The sequence below is a fragment of the Phoca vitulina genome, unplaced genomic scaffold (assembly GCF_004348235.1).
Source record: "Phoca vitulina isolate PV1807 unplaced genomic scaffold, GSC_HSeal_1.0 scaffold5, whole genome shotgun sequence".
Classification (NCBI taxonomy): Eukaryota; Metazoa; Chordata; class Mammalia; order Carnivora; family Phocidae; genus Phoca; species Phoca vitulina.
The window spans coordinates 68,139,481-68,155,285 of NW_022589708.1; the positions used below are offsets into that span (position 1 = coordinate 68,139,481).

At 46.0% G+C, this 15,805-nt stretch overlaps 1 protein-coding gene across 1 annotated transcript in view; it reads right to left on the reverse strand.

Annotated features, from left to right (window-relative positions):
- KL (klotho) overlaps positions 1–15,157 on the reverse strand; it is a 43,136-nt gene extending 27,979 nt beyond the window's left edge. The window contains exon 1 of the mRNA XM_032402496.1: positions 14,342–15,157. Within this exon, the coding sequence (XP_032258387.1) occupies positions 14,342–15,157 (816 nt within the window). The remainder of the gene's footprint in view (positions 1–14,341) is intronic.
- Between the last annotated feature and the right edge of the window lie 648 nt (positions 15,158–15,805).

The following is a 15,805-nucleotide window of genomic DNA, read 5'->3' on the forward strand; positions in this document are numbered from 1 at the left end:
CAGATGCTGTAGGTCAGAGGTTATGGACTCAAAATCCATAGAGGAGATTTGTGTGGTCTTTGTCATACTTAAAAAAATTGAGATAGCTTTAAAAATCAGGAAATTTCACACAAAATTCTAAATCTCTAACTTCTTTTGAAATCACAAAGATTCTGGCAGGACCGTATCTCATCCCTCCTGACAGGGATTTGGCTGTGGCAAGTGCTCACCAAAGGCCCCAAGCTTTCCTACCGCTGGCCCACTTCATGCAATTAAAACACCTTTTCGTCCCTGTTAGACATTACACTTTGCAGCTACCCAGCAGATCATGAATTTATCAAGATACCAACCCATGTATCATTCTGAGCTTCCTCAGCAGAACTGTATCTATACGGGGGCGCCTGGGTGGCTCAGTAGGTTAAGCATCTGTCTTTGGCTCAGGTCATGATCCCAGGGTCCTGGGATCAAGTGCCGCATCATTGGGCTCCCTGCTCAGCGGGAAGTCTGCTTCTCCCTCTGCCCTCCCCCCGCCCCCGCTCATTCTCTCTCTCTCTCAAATAAATAAAATCTTTAAAAAAAAAAAGAACTGTATCTATATGAAATAAAATCTAAGATTACAAACTGCATATATTAGTTGTATTGTAGGTACAGGCACTCCATAAAATTTGATTGATTGAATTTACTTATATAAAAGAAATATATTTCGAAAATCAGTTTATTACTCCAACATAACAAAGTTGATATGAAAATCAACATTGCATTCTGAGGTCATAGACTCTGATCATTTCAAGTCTCTGACTTCCTAAATCCCCTACACCTGTTGGGTCTCCTTGATTTTTTCCTGTCACCAGCATTTTTTAGTCTGTTACCTTTTGCCCTCTATTATATCTATCCTCAGACTATGACATTTTCTTGAACTTGAATTACTAATTATTGCAAGAGGAAAGCACATCAGGAGTCTGCATGCCATTCCAAATTCATCATCTCCAAGAGGGACCAAGCAAAAGAATTTGCAATTATGATCCTGAAACAGTCATCAGTTACTTTGAGTGATCATGGAAAATACAATGCTTGAAAAATGAACATTTTCTTAATTTTAAAATGGAAGAAAATGTGGATTTTGGAAATAACTGACCCAGGACTGAAGTTATGTAAGGCTTAATACAATTACATCAGCACTGAGGAAGAGAAAATACGGGGGAAGCAACAGGGGTTCATAACATATAGCTGCCCAACTAGCCTCAAATAATTTTTATAGTGTTGTTTAGCTTACCTAGGAATACAATAGATGTATCTCTCTGTGTAATAATTTTGACAACTGCTAGAACTTCTTTTGATATTCTTGGGGTCAAAAAGAAGAAAAGTAGGAGTTCGTTCTATCATCTAACTATCATCTATCTATCTATTTATCTATCTATCACAGTACTGTCTGCTTGAATAATTGAGGCTGGAAAGCTATATTTTAAGAGTATTCATTGATTAAACAAAAATTTACTGGTTGCTTACTGTCAAACACTGACAGATGTTTGCAACATTGATTAATAGGAGATGTCCCGCTGAGAGAAGGTGACTAACAACATCCCACAGAGTTGACTCACAGCCCTATTTCTTTTCAACATTTTTATCATCAAAAGGATGAAAATTCACAAAGCATTAATCTGAAAATTTGGAAATGCTGCAAAAAAGCTCGCTGCAAAAAGAGTCCTACAGATTGAAATGCTATAAATATGTGCTATAACTAACAAAATTAAGTTTTAAAGTGATGATAAAATTTTTTTTATTTTTATTTTTATGCCACTTCTAACAACAATCACAGTTCTCTGCCCTACTCCACCTCCCCAATCTCCCCAGTTCCTCTTTGCAGAGGTAAACACCATTGACTCTTCTGATTTTTGAAACTTACACATTTCTATACTTCCATACTTACTGACTTCCTGTTATGGGAAGTGAGGACTTAGCTCTCTTACCCAGCCAATTCAGCTCTACAGCAGGTTTGGGTTTGAATAACTACTCTTCCATACTGACATTATTCTGCCAACATGACTATTACTCACAGCTGGGCTGTATAACGTGGTAATTAAGACTCTGTTTTCTTTCTTATTTTTGTTTTCCTTAAAGTTAATAATTGCATTGCTTTTTCATTTCCTTGGTTTTCTTTGTGCCTGTGGCTAATTCTTCCCACACTTTCCAATAGCCTGTCAACAGAAATTTCTACAAGTTCACATCAGCCTCCAATATTTTTCTTGGAGACACACTTCTAGAATCTTCTCCCCTTCTGGAATGGTTGCTCTTAGTTCTGCTGCACAGTTGACTTCCTCTGTAGACAATTCTTCATCACATTCCTGGGTTAGACCTACTATTTTGTCTTCTTCCTTCTTCCTTCTTGTCTCCGCTATGTTCCTCATAAAGGGTTCATGGAAGATTTATTTTTTGAGACTTTGAATATCCTGAAATCTCATTACTTTACCTTCATAAATGAGTGGTAGTTTAAATAAATCTCAAATTCTGGTCGGAAATATATATTAAAAAAAAATTCTGGTTGGAAATAATTTTCATTCCCTTCTTCTGAATGGCATTCCTCACTGGTGTTTGTGGTAACCATGAAAATGCACTGCTCAGTTCTCCTGCTATGAGAAGCATAACCGACTGGCACCGGTTGTTGCCCTTTTGGACCCACCACTTCACTGGCCCTGAGGTCCTGAGGTCGTGCTTGTCACGGGCTACTCTCCCTTTTGAATGAACAAGGCAAGGGTACTAATGCAGACCCATACCTGCAGGACGGTGACCACTTCAATAGGCAATGTTGGCTCAAGGGCTCCTCACTGGCCTGGCTGGATCTTTCTTAGACCTGGACAGCCGTCTGAGACTCTTCCCAGTGAAACCTATTTCTTGCCCACTCTCTTTCACAGGAGTTGGGCGTGTGTCATGGTCTAAAGGCTCTGCCTTCTGTGGCTCCTTCCTCTTTATCCTTCACAGTTGTTTCCTTGAATAAATGTTTTGCACATCTAATCCTGTCTTGACATTTGCATCTCAGAAGACCTAAACAAACACAAGTGAGGTTTCACTTCCTGCAGGGCAAAGAAAATGCCATTCGGAGTGATATTTAGGAGGTAGGTAATTTCCCGGCACAAGATGGAATCCCGATTGCCAAATATTTCACCAGTGGAACTGGGGAAATGTCCTGGCGGAGGGGAATGCCATCGTAGGTGGAATGATGCGGGCGTTCCAATGGCTACAAGGAGAGGGGAAGCGATCGGTTCCTGCTGTACTATACTGAGACGCCACAGAGAGATCAGGAGAAGCCAAAGGCCTTTACCAAGCAGTCCAAGACTCAATATGGAGCCAGAGGGTCTTACTGGTAACTCACAGAGAGGCCCTTATCTCCCACAGTGGAAGTCTACGCACAACTTAGCCTCAGACCTACGACCTGGTAGAGATGCAGAGCTCCCGGGATGTTGAAATGCTCAACCAGGGTAGGTCTGTTATACCAGGGTCAGAGCCCTGGCTGGGAAAACCTAAGACTCTGAAACGTGGCAAGTAGTTGCTGGGATCTTCAGGCTCCTTGGAACGCGTGGAGACTACGGAGGCGGCCTGCTCTGCCCTCGTTAGAGACAGCCCTTCCCTATGCTGAGGAGGCCTCACCCTTCAAGGGCAGTAGTGCCTTCCTCGGGAGCCACTGACGAGGGTTAAATCCTGGGGTTAAAACCTGGAGACAGCCGGGCCTGACAGAGGAGGAAAGGCATTATATACCAAAGTTGCTTCAAGACTTAGAATATACTCAAGAACACAAGAGGTACCACTGGGATTGAATTTTGAGGGCCCTTGACTAAGGGACTGGAATATAAGACTGGACAAGACAGAATTCATTGACTAGGGGGCACTTTCTCTAAAAATGTGTGTTAATGCTCTGGCAAGGACCCCAGGAAATAGGGCAAACTTGCTACTAGAATGGCTCTGAGAAGCCTAGAAAAAGTGATGGCCAATGTTGAGTGGGCAGAAATGCTTGAGCTTCCTTGACAGCTGATAGAGGAAGGAATACAAGAATCTGAGAGAAGTAGGCCTGCTGGAATAAATATATTATGTAAAGCCAAACAATCCACCAGCGTTCTGTGTCTCATATGAGCACCAGAGGGAGACAGACCATTCATCAAGGCCATCAGGAATATGCTAGTGAGGGGGCACCAGCATCACTAAGAAATTTAGTGGCACTTTCCCACAGGCCAGGGCTGACAGTCGGAGAGGCCATCACAGAGCTGGGCTTGTTACATCCACGGAGGCCATGAGTCTCGTTACCATCCGTCACCACACATAGTTACAGTTCTTTTTCTTCTGAGGAGAATTTTAAGATCTACATTCTTAGCAATTTTCAAATATATAATACAGTATTGGGAACTATAGTTGCCATACTGTATATTACATTCCATGACCTATTTGATAACTGGAAGTTTGTATCTTTTGGCTGAGGGTTTTTTTGGTTTTTAGGGTCTTTTTTTTTAGCTTTTTCTCCATGCATATTCTTGGTTTCTCCAAGTTTCCTTCAGAGATAGTTGATTTTTTGTTGTTGTTTCTTCATTTGTGTGGTTCTCAATCTTCATGTTGGAGGCTTTCCTCAGATGTTGGTTGATCTTTGATTGTCTACTCAAATTTAAGAAGGAGAAACAAAAAACCTGATTGGAAAGTCTGAGCCTGTGGGTGGGGTTTGTAGACTTTGAGTCTCACTGTAGAGGGATCTGTCTCAACCAATTGTTGTGGAACCAGTAGGATCAGCATCTTAGGTCTTTCCACCTGAACTCATCCAATTCCCTGGAGAAGACTCTTCCATCCCTACTTGGAGAGTAAGCCACACTGCAGCATCCACAGAGCCCGGTGGAAGAAGAGGGTGAGCAGGGGGCAGGGGGCCCGGGGGTGTCTCAGCTTTCAGCTGCATATGTTTACTTAATCCTTGTTTTCCGCATAGGCTCATGCCCTCAAACGTGCCTGACGTCCCTCAGCCCAGACACTTCCCATTCTATACTCTCCAGAAAATTAACCTCTTGTTTTCTCCTGAATGGAGAAGGGGCAGATGCCCAGCAGTGAGGAGAAGGGGGTGATCTAGAAATCTAGTTCTTTCTTAAACAGCTTTCAACCAATTCTTACATGAGCGCTTAACGCCCTTCTCCTCCGGTTCCTGAGTATCTGGTCTTGCTACTCTCGGAGCCGTAGCAATCATAGGATTTGCTCTTGGTCTCTCCCACTGCCAACTGAACAGTCCGCCTTCTCGAGCCTGCTCAGTCAATAACACTTGTCCATCTGCTTTTTCAGCTCTCAAAGCTTTGCTGCTACTCTGCTCTCTCCACTGTATGGGTCTTTCTCCCCCTCCCTTCCCTCCTTCTCTTCTGCCCTCAGTTCTTCCTCAGCCTTCTTTCTTTAAGTTTCTTTACTAGAGTTTGATGGGGTCTCAAGAGAGAAAAAAAAAAATTTTTAATGGGTAAACTCAATTTGCCATCTTTTCCCAGAAACACTATTTCTCCATCACAAAAGTAATGCATTTTGCTTATACAAAAATTAGAAAATCCAGATAACCAGAAAGAAAAAAATCATCTGCAATCCCGCCATCCAGAAATAACCCACTGTTAACTTTGTTCCTTTCCCAGTTCATGGACGGGGTGTGTTCTTTCATTCCTGCAACAAACATCTGCATGCTCCCTCTCTCTGGGCCTTGGGAGGCTCTGGGTATAAAATAGAAAGCAAGCTAAACACGGTTCCTGGCATCTCAAAGCTGAGGTCTGTTGAGGGAAGACAAACAAACAAATCATTTCAATAAAATGGGTCAAGTATTATTACAGAAGGATTTTACGGGAGGAGAAAGGATGAATACCAAATCTAGGTTTGGGCATGTCAGGAAGGGGCTAGAGAGCCCCGCACAGCCCAAGAACTGTAAAGTACATACAACTTAGTCACACTTATTTATCAGCAGAGATAGGTAAGAAGCATAATGTAACTGGCATTCTTCTCTTAACATACCACGTGCAACTTCTTAATCACCATACATCAATTTTCTAATAGCTAAATACTACTCCATGGTACACATGTATGGCTATTCCTTTAACTGATCACCTTAATATATTTAGGTAATTTCCATTTCTCAAGGATTATCCACCATCTGTGGTAACCCTCTTCTTTGCACAGTGAAGATGAAATTTACTAAGATTAAGAGTTCAAAAATAAACAACAAAAGGAGAGTTCAGGAGAGATCTGGCTCACCAGCAACTCACATGGGGAAACATTAAAGCTGGTGACAAATCCAGTCTGCAGGGAGGTCACAGCCGAAACAGTGAATGCCGTCCCAGACGGCATTAACATAGGTCAGCATCCAGAACCAGAAACGTACACTGAACATCTGCGGCAGCTAAAATCTGTTCGGTACATCAGATTTTAAGAAAGGCCTTGGCAAATTCTAGGTTTACTTTTCCAGCTTCTTTCCCTCCTTTTCTCCTGATGCTTCAGCCATTCCGAGTCCTGACCCTGTGCGGTGAATGGCCACCTCGTCTCATCTGTCCTGACAGCACGCTGCTCTCCCAGATCGCCACTAGCCCCTCCTATGTCGGGTGCCTGCCCTCCAGCCCGAGCAATATGGGCCCACACCTACGTTTGTACCTGAAGTTGTCCCGGAACGCCACCGTGCCCATTCAGCCCCACGTCGCCTATGGCCACCCTCTCACCGCATGGACACAACTGAGTAATTGCGACACACACTGCATGACCCACAAAGCCTAATACCTAGCCCTCTGCAGAAAAGCTTGCCAGCCCCTGATCTCAACAGTATCGTTTTCCCTGACTCCCCCCAAAACTCTTACCCATCCCTCCTTTCTTGGCACCCCCATTGTTCCTGGTACTATTTATATTAAGGCACTTATACATTATTTGACAACTATCTCTTCCCTACTCATCTGTAAGCGACATGAGGGCGGGGGTCTTACCTTATCGTTCTTTTGGTGGCAATGTGAGACCCACCACCCTTAAACTGCCCATCACCAGCCCCCCCCCCCCCGCAACCCCAGCTTCTTCTATAGCTGGGGCAAACCTGCAGACTCAGAGAGAAGCCTTTTGTCCTCTGTGGGTGCAGGGAGGCTTAGAAATGTAACCCTGGCCAGGAAGGGGTGGAAAAGGCCTGGGGATTGGCTCACAGCAAACACAGCCCCCGTGAGGCAAGCAGGAGGAAACGGAATCTCTCATGCAGCCTAAAAAGTATGCTTTGAAAATATCCATGCTACAACTTTTGTTTGACTTCAGATAATTTCATGGAGGATGCACTTGAGCCCTGAGCGAAAGGCCCTACCACCATTGCCCCACCTCTGCTGAGCCCCCGCAGAAAGGCCTGACATTAAGTAAAGAGATGCCAACACCAGGGAAGAACTAGGGTCACTGATAGAAGGGGTTCAAGGGAGAAGACCACGTGATGAGGAATCCAGTGAGAAGGGGACGTCATGCACGGAGGAGGAGGAGCATCCCCAAAAGGCCGGCAGGGGCCTGAAAGCCAAGTACATTCCCTACCACTCCCCACCTCCCCTGTGGCTTTGGAACCATCCCTGGACCCTTACAAAAAGAACCTGTAAATAATAGCCAGGGGTCCCTATTCTCTTCAGGACCCCAAGCCTGGACACCTCAGGCCCCTTATCCTCAGTCATTTACGCCCATCTCCAGCTCCTTGTGCAGGGTGCTGGGACAGAGACAGGTCCGACTGCTCTGCTCCTCCAAGACCATGACCAACCCCCACCCAGCCCCCACCATGGATCAACTTTTCCATGTCCCGCTTCACCTTATCCTCTGGTGTCAGAAGATACAGAGGCCTCTCTAGGGTCGAATTTGCATTCTCAGAATTCAGCAACACACCTGCCTGCCACACTGCAGCCTCCCAAGAAATGGGCCTTGGCTAAATGTCCAGCTCCCTCTGATTCTCTTCTCAGAGCCGACTTCAGCATGAAGAGAAAATACTTAGGAAGAACAGAGTGGCCTTTTCAGATATTTGAAAGGCTGTCTCGTCAAAAAGCAGTTAGTTTTATTCTTCGAGATTTGGAAAGGCCAAGGGCCAACCACAGGTGAGTCCTGTCCTAAAGCCCTGAAATGAGAGGCAGGCTTCCCGTTCAATATAAAAGATAAAACTGAGTGGGTTACTTGCGAAGATTTGAGCTCCTCTTGCTGCAAATAGTGGAGCAGAAGCTAGAGGATCCCAGTAGGGTCACGGCAAGCGGTTTGTCGCCAGAAGAAATTTGATCTGGGGTTATCCCCAGTCCCTTGTATTTCCAACATTCTAATTATCAAATAAAGGTGCACTATAGATATGGAAATAGTATTTGCTTAACCATTGTATTTAAACCTTATGTATATCCCTGCTTTCAGTTTATTTTGAGTATTTCATCAAACCACAAAGATAATGGTTCATGGATGATGTTCTGACATCCATACTTCAAACAAGAAAAAATCTATTCAGAGACCACAGGTCACTAAATATTTATCTTTAGTTTAGTCAAAATAGCAAATTAGCGCAGTCATAAACTTTAGTATACTTCTTTTAAACACCATGCTGGGTCCAACTAAAGGTATTGGGTAGTGTGTTTTATGTAAAATAGGTTATTTCAAAAATGATTTGAATTGGTCAAATGCTATCAAAATGATTGCAAAGATTTCATTCCATTGGGTACTACCAGTTCCAAGTGAAGAAGTTAAGTGGGCAACAATTTCTAAAGTATTTGTCTAATTCCTTTCTTCTAAATAGCTTAAGAGGACCATTTCCCAAGTGCTTTCACTTTTTTTATTATTACAATTGACAATAAATTCATACCTCACCTTTGCAGAGTTCTTTACATTTTTCAAAACATGTTGACATTCATGATTTTGTTTTCCTTCTCACAATATATCTGGGAGGTTGGCCGTGTGGCAGAGATCGCTGGTTGTCCTGAATGATCTGTTCCCACCTGATTTCAACATAATTAGAATTATTTGCTGAGCTTCCGGTTGCGAGGCGGGACAAGAATTCCCAGGTTCCTTACACCACGTAACCAAGCTCTGCCAATGGGACACGAGTGGAAGGGACCGTGCAGCCTCCAGATCAGGCACTTATGAGGCTGCGTCCTTCCCCTTCCCTCTTCCTCTGTCACTGGATAAAAGGTCTATTATTTGCCCCGGAAATGCACAAAGGTCATCTAACTATCTGGGTAGGAATTTTTTCCCAGTTCTTCCTCACTGCTTTAAACTCCTCCCCAGACACAGTATAGAAAGCCCACTCTAAGTATTCAGCTTAGAAGAAAAAAGGTGACACCTGGGTGGCTCAGTCGGTTAAGCCTCCGACTCTTGATTGAGACTGAGGGTTGTGAACTCAGGCCCCGCGCTGGGCTCCATGCTAGCTGTGGAGCCTACTTAATAAATAAAGGGGGGAAAGGACATACTGAAATAAATAGAGATTATTTTATATCTGCATTTATTCCTTCATTAGAAATTATATCAATTATATTCCTCTGTGCCAAGGACTGAGAGAAGCATTAGACATTTAAAAATAAATATGATACTATAGTCTGTGACCTCAAGGAGTCACAAATGAGTGAATGATCCGCGCTGCCTGTTGTTATCATATAATGGGAATATTTGTGTCGAGACTTTGAAGGCTAAGTATCAGTTTATCCCAAGATAGAGAGGCGAAGAGATATAGTGATCCTGCAGATTAACTTTGTACCCAGAATACATCAAAGTAGAGTATATAAAAAGTAGGTTATCTGTTTAAGTATGGATTACAAGCATAACTAAGCAGTTGCCTGAGAAGATGTGGATCCTGGAGGACAGTAACTGTATTTTTACTCACCCATTCTTTATTTTTTGTCCTCCCAATAGGCATATATTCTATTCTCCTCCTACACCTAAACTTCCCTTCATGCCTTAAAAAGATGTCATTCATCAAAAGAAAGGCACATTTTGTACAAATTAATAATAATAAAATTCTGGCTTAGAACAATCATATTATCTGAAAAATTAATATAACTCAGAAGAGTTCTATACGCCAAAGGCATGACTAACTACATAGTCAGGTACACAGTTGTGCATTCATTTTGTGCTTAAGAAGTACACAGTGACATTATTTGAATGCTGAGTAGTTTGTATTTTCCTTCTTTTCTATTGACATTGTTAAACATTGCTATGATTTTGAAATTATTAGTTCTTTTCCTATTCTTAAAATTTTTCTTGGACTTGACTGTAACCTTTAAAAAACACTATGTTCAATCAGATATTCAAAGAGGAGTGTGTCAAGCCCTTTGGAAGATATTTTAACTATTTCTGATTAAACACACTCAGGAATTCAGTACTATTCTACAAAATACATTAACTTTCAACCCAGCTGATTCCTCCATCTATGTACCAAATATATTTTAATGAGAAGAAAATTGGTAAAGCGCTTCCCAAAAGCATGCGGCATATATAATTTGAGCATGTATCTGGCAGATAAATTGCCTTCACTATTACTTGGGAAATGAAAAATCAGGTTGTCAAATGGCCAGGAGCCATGTACGGGGTACGTACTGAGCACCTACCAAGGACAAGATGCACTTTAGGATAGATGAACATGGTTTCCTTACTTAAGGAATTGACCAGCTAGTGGAACAGAGAAAGAAGGCAAGTGGTTATATGAAAGAGGCATGTGGTAGGAGGCATCAGAAATGAAGCACGGTGGGATTCCAGAGAAGGAAGAGATGGCATTCAGGTGCAGAGCCACAGGGAACACGTGAGGTGGTTCTTGAAGGAAAGGTGGGATTTTAATAAATAAGGGACTTTGTCTTGTTCACACATGATGATATCCTTGAAAATGTCCATCGTGGCACACTGCAGGGTGCAAGGGCAGAAGCAAGGACATCAGCAAGGAGGCTATTCCAACTACCCAGGCAGAATCTGATGGGGGCTTGGATCTGAGGGCTGTACGTAAAGGGAGAAGTGGTTGGATTCTGGATACATTTGGAAGATAGGTAGGGCTGTAGGATTTGTTGATGGACGGAAAGTAAGATGTGAGAGAAAGGGGGGAGTTAAGGTGTGGGGCTCAACCAACTGAAAGAGCAGAGTTGCCATTGTGGAGATGGGAAGAAGAGGAGTTTGCTTCTGGAGGTGTTCAACGTGGTGTGCCCATTGGGCATCTAAGTGGAGAAGGTGGTTGTCCATCCAAGCCTGGAGCTCAGAGCACAAGTTCTGGCTGGAGGCTCAAAACTTGGAGTTATCAGGATCTAGAGTATTCAAAGAGTTCACTTGGAGTTATTCTAGAGAAGAGGCCCATCAGTGGAGCCCTGGGCCCTCCAATACCTAGAGGTGAGGTGTGGTGGACACAGGAATCGCCAGTGAGCTGAGAGGGGAAGAAAGAGAGCCAAGCTGAGGAAGTGTGTCAAGAAAAGAGAATAGTGTCTAGACATATGCCTCAGACAGATCAGCTAAGCCATGAGCCTTGATTTTAATGCATAGCCTGCTCAATACCAATTGTGTCTGTACTACCCATTAGTGTCCAAAGTATTCTCTCCTCGTCCCATCTCCTTAAGTGAAAGACGGTATCTTTTTCCACAGGTTCCCTGTACAAACATATGCTAGACTCCCACATGGGAGGCCCACGTGTATCTTCAACTGGGTCCTGGTCGTCTCAGAAATCCATGGGCAGAACAAAAACTCAGAGGCACTGCTGGGGCTGGAATCCCAGCTGTAGGCCCCAGCGCAAGAACCATCTTCCAAGAGCTGTAAAGGCAGAGCAGTCTCTCTTCAAGTCACAGAGAAAAGGTGTGCCCTCTTTCTGGTTATGCTCAGATGAGCAAAGCAACCTGGCTCCTAGAGCTCTGTAGGGAAACCCTTCTTTTACTTCTGTTTCTCCCTCTGTCTCAGTCTCTGTCCCTATCTCTTTTACACACACACACACACACACACACAGATTGTTTTTTCAAGGTTTACCTCAGTACCAGGACCCCAAAAGAACATGGAGGCCTCCATTTTGAGCAGAGCCCACCCACCCCCCCCATTATTCACTCTGCAGTTTTGTTTGGCTTTCCTCCTGTCCTCCAGGCCATCAGACAATGATTATTGAATGGGGGGGCAGGGAACAGTGGGGAGGGAAGCTTCGTTCAAATCCCCAGTCTCCCTCTGGGGGTCTCCTTAGCCCACGTGTAAATTAGTGGCACAGAATGGGGCAGGGAAGAAGTGCTGGCCAGCTTTTCCTTCACCAGCCTCAGATCCCCAAATGCAAAAAAAAAAAAAAAAAAATTATGCTAGGGGCTTAGTGGCCTTGACAGCAATATCTAAGCCCTGGCTGAAATGTTCTATTACCAGAATCTGCAGCATATGTTTTATCTTTTCAAATAAGGTCAAAACTTCCCTACCTCCCTCTCCCTAACACATCCACCAAGAAAGAACATTGAAAACAGAATGAAAATATCTCATATGAAAAACTTAAGATACTGTCCTTGATGATGACGAGCTCCCTCTTCATAGCATACAAGAATGACTGAATTCCAAACCAAAGAAATTTGAGAGCAAAATTAATATTTTACAGCAACTAGCATTTTATTTGCAGCATCGGCAAAACCAAGTGTCCACCTGTGACTAATTTCTTATGAATACAAAGTCCACTGTGCTTCTGGGAAGGATGGTTAGTGTTTGTCAAGTTTTTTGTGTGAAGATACAAAAATATAACTGAAAAGTTCATCAGAGGGCCAAAAGTGGGAACAAGAGTCAAAAATCAAAAGCATGTTGATTATTTCAAATACCCGAGTACCAGAAAGCTCCTACAGTCCCAATTCCTGATCTTATAAATGCAATTATCATGCAAGTGACTATAATAAAAATTGATGACTTTTGTATACATACAGAGTTTATTACATACACTCTAAAAACAGAACGTGTATGATTTAAATCTAAAACAGTGATTTTGCAGGAATGCTCTATTAGGTCCTCCAGCTGGTCCACAAATCTCTTATTTGTTTCTGGTATGACTAAAATTTGCTTATGCTTTCTTCAGAAGAGGGGCCAGTTCTTCCCATAACTTTTCTATCACCAACCATTAACAGGGGATGTTTAGGGTCTTTTAATTCCTTAAAAAAAACTGACAGACTGAAAAAGTTTACTACCATTGCTCCAAAGTATCTTAATGAAAAAAATATATACCAATCTGAAATCACAATTTTTTGTTCCAACAAATCCAACATTCTTCTGCGATCTGTGGTAGCAAACCGGAGCTGACATACAACCTAATTTAGCCATTATGACAACTAGCAGCAGCTCAAGCGCTAAGTCACCTCAATAACCCAGTGCTATTCTGCCTCACTTACCTATGGCTTCAGTTAAAAGTGTGTAGAGGGGGTTTTCATCTTGAATTTGTTCAATTTCAAATAGGTCTTCAGTAAGCTCACAGGTCACCAAAATACAGTACCAGAAGTTAGACATTTGAACTCTTTTATTAAAATATTTGCACATAAAAAGTTCTTGCTCTCATGATACAAAACTGTACAAAATGTACCAACAACTGACATCATTATAAAGGAACCCTCAAATCAATGGGACCTAATCTTGAGCACGAAGTGAAGGAGAAATAGGAAGAAGAATTATTTGAGAGACAACTTTATCATGGCATATCAATAACCGAGCTATCAAAATGTATTAAGCCTTTGCACAAGGGTGTCAAAATCAAATCTCATCCTTAAGGAATCTTTGGAATGGAGAAAGGATGATGGAAATACAGTTGTAGGACACAATCTATATCATCCTGTAGTTGATTCTGTTATTCTTACGGCTAGCTCTGTTTAAGATTGTATAAGGGGTCTTCACACCCGAGGTTAGCATGGTTGATGGATGCAGTTCTACCTGCCGCCGAAAGAACTTCCAAAGAGTTGAAGCCCGGCTCACCAGGAGATGTGATTTTGACACCTTTGCATTTGCTGCAGTGTGTACGTGGGCCACACACACAAGGCAGATCTCATTGGATTAACACTGAACTCACGACATCTCCACAAACTCGAGCAGAGAGTAAGTAATGCTATCTGCAAGGCTCCCTAACAAACCTGTTTCTTTCATCCACCCTCCTCACTCGCCCCGCCCCGTAGGTACTATTAGGGAAGCGTCCCCTCCTTACCTCTAGGGATTCCTCTGCACCCAGAGAAAGGGGCTCCCCTTTCTCTCTCCCCATTCCCAACTGTTTGGCTTCCCGGGGAAGCCCCAGCTACTCAGCTCACCCCCGGGATGCGAATCCTAGGAGATCTTATGATTGACTTCAAAGGGAGCCTCGTCTAGGCTGGAGGCTCAGGCCCCCCACTCTCCCCTGGCGTCTCAGAGGGCCTCTCCCCGCGTGGCCCTCTGCCTGGCCCCTCGAACTCACCAGGAGGAGGTTGTGCGCCACCAGGTACCCGAGCCGCGGGCTGCCCCGGACGCCCGGGGCCAGGCGCCCGGTGGCGTAGCCGTGCCAGGCCACCACGTAGGGGTTGTCGATGGTGATCCAGTACTTGACCTGGCCGCCGAAGTGGCGGAAGCAGAGCTCGGCGTAATCCCTGAAGTGGTCGGCCAGGGCGCGGTTGGCCCAGCCGCCATAGGCGTCCTGCAGGCGCTGGGGCAGGTCCCAGTGGTAAAGGGTGACCACGGGCTGCACGCCCAGCTCCCGCAGCCGCTCCAGCAGGCGCCGGTAGTAACGCAGCCCCTCGCGGTTGGGGGCGCCCGCGCTGCCATTGGGGAGCACCCGCGCCCACGAGATGGAGAAGCGGTAGTGGGTGACCCCGAGCTCGCGCAGCCCCTCCGTGTCGCGGAAGACGTTGTTGTAGCCGTCGCTGGCCACGTCCCCGGTAGCGGGCGGGGACGGAGACCGGGCGCCCGACGGCAGGCCGGCTACCGGGGAGTCTCCCGGGGGCGCCGGGGGGTGGTGGGTGAACGTGTCCCAGATGGATGCGCCCTTGCCGTGCTGCCGCCAGCCGCCCTCCGTCTGGTAGGCGGCGCTGCCCACGGCCCAGAGGAAGCCGTCGGGGAAGGTGTCGTGGAGGAGGCCGGCGGCCTCGGGGGCCGGAGGCTGCGCGAAGCGGGCCCAGATCTGCGCCCCGTCGCCGGGCTCGGCGTGCAGGCGGCGGCCACCCAGGGCCAGCAGCAGCAGCAGCAGCGGCAGCGGCGGCGGCGGCCGCAGGCGGCGCGGCGGGGCGCGGGCGGGCATGCTGCGAGGGAGCCGGGCGCTGGGGCGCCGCGCCGCACCCCTATATGCCGGCGCCCCGCCGCGCCGCCCGCCCCTGCTGGCGCGCCCACCCCCACTGGCGCGCCCACCCCCGCTTCCCCGCCGGGCCCCGCTGGCAATAATTACCTGTGAGGCGGCGCTTCCCCCCCCCTGGAGTGGGGGGGCGGGGGCGCAAAGGGCGAGCGCGTGCCGGGGAGGGGGCGCGGCAGCGAGCAAGGTGCAGCGGGCGCCACTCCGGGACGTCGGAGAAAAGACACCTGTTCCTCGCTGCTCCCCGGAGCCGCAGAGGAGGTTCGGCGACGCGGGTTCTCTCGGCGCCGCCTTCTCGTTCCCCTCCGCGCGCACCCCTGGGAGAAGCCATCGAGCCGGCGTTCGTCGAGGAGGGAAGGTGGCCCACCAACTTTCCCCGAGTTCGCGCGGGTTCTTTGCCTGCCCTCTCGGAGTCCGCCAGCGGCGAAGCACCTGCTTTCTCCTTGCTCCCACTCGGAGGCCGAGAACAGTTGCAGACTGACATTGCTAGAACCGATTAGGAATTGGCCGAGATCGTATCGGGAGGGCGGCGGCGGCGGGGGGTGGGGGGGGAGTCAGGTGGGAACTTGGAATGTGGTGAGAGAGCGACTCGTGGCCCAC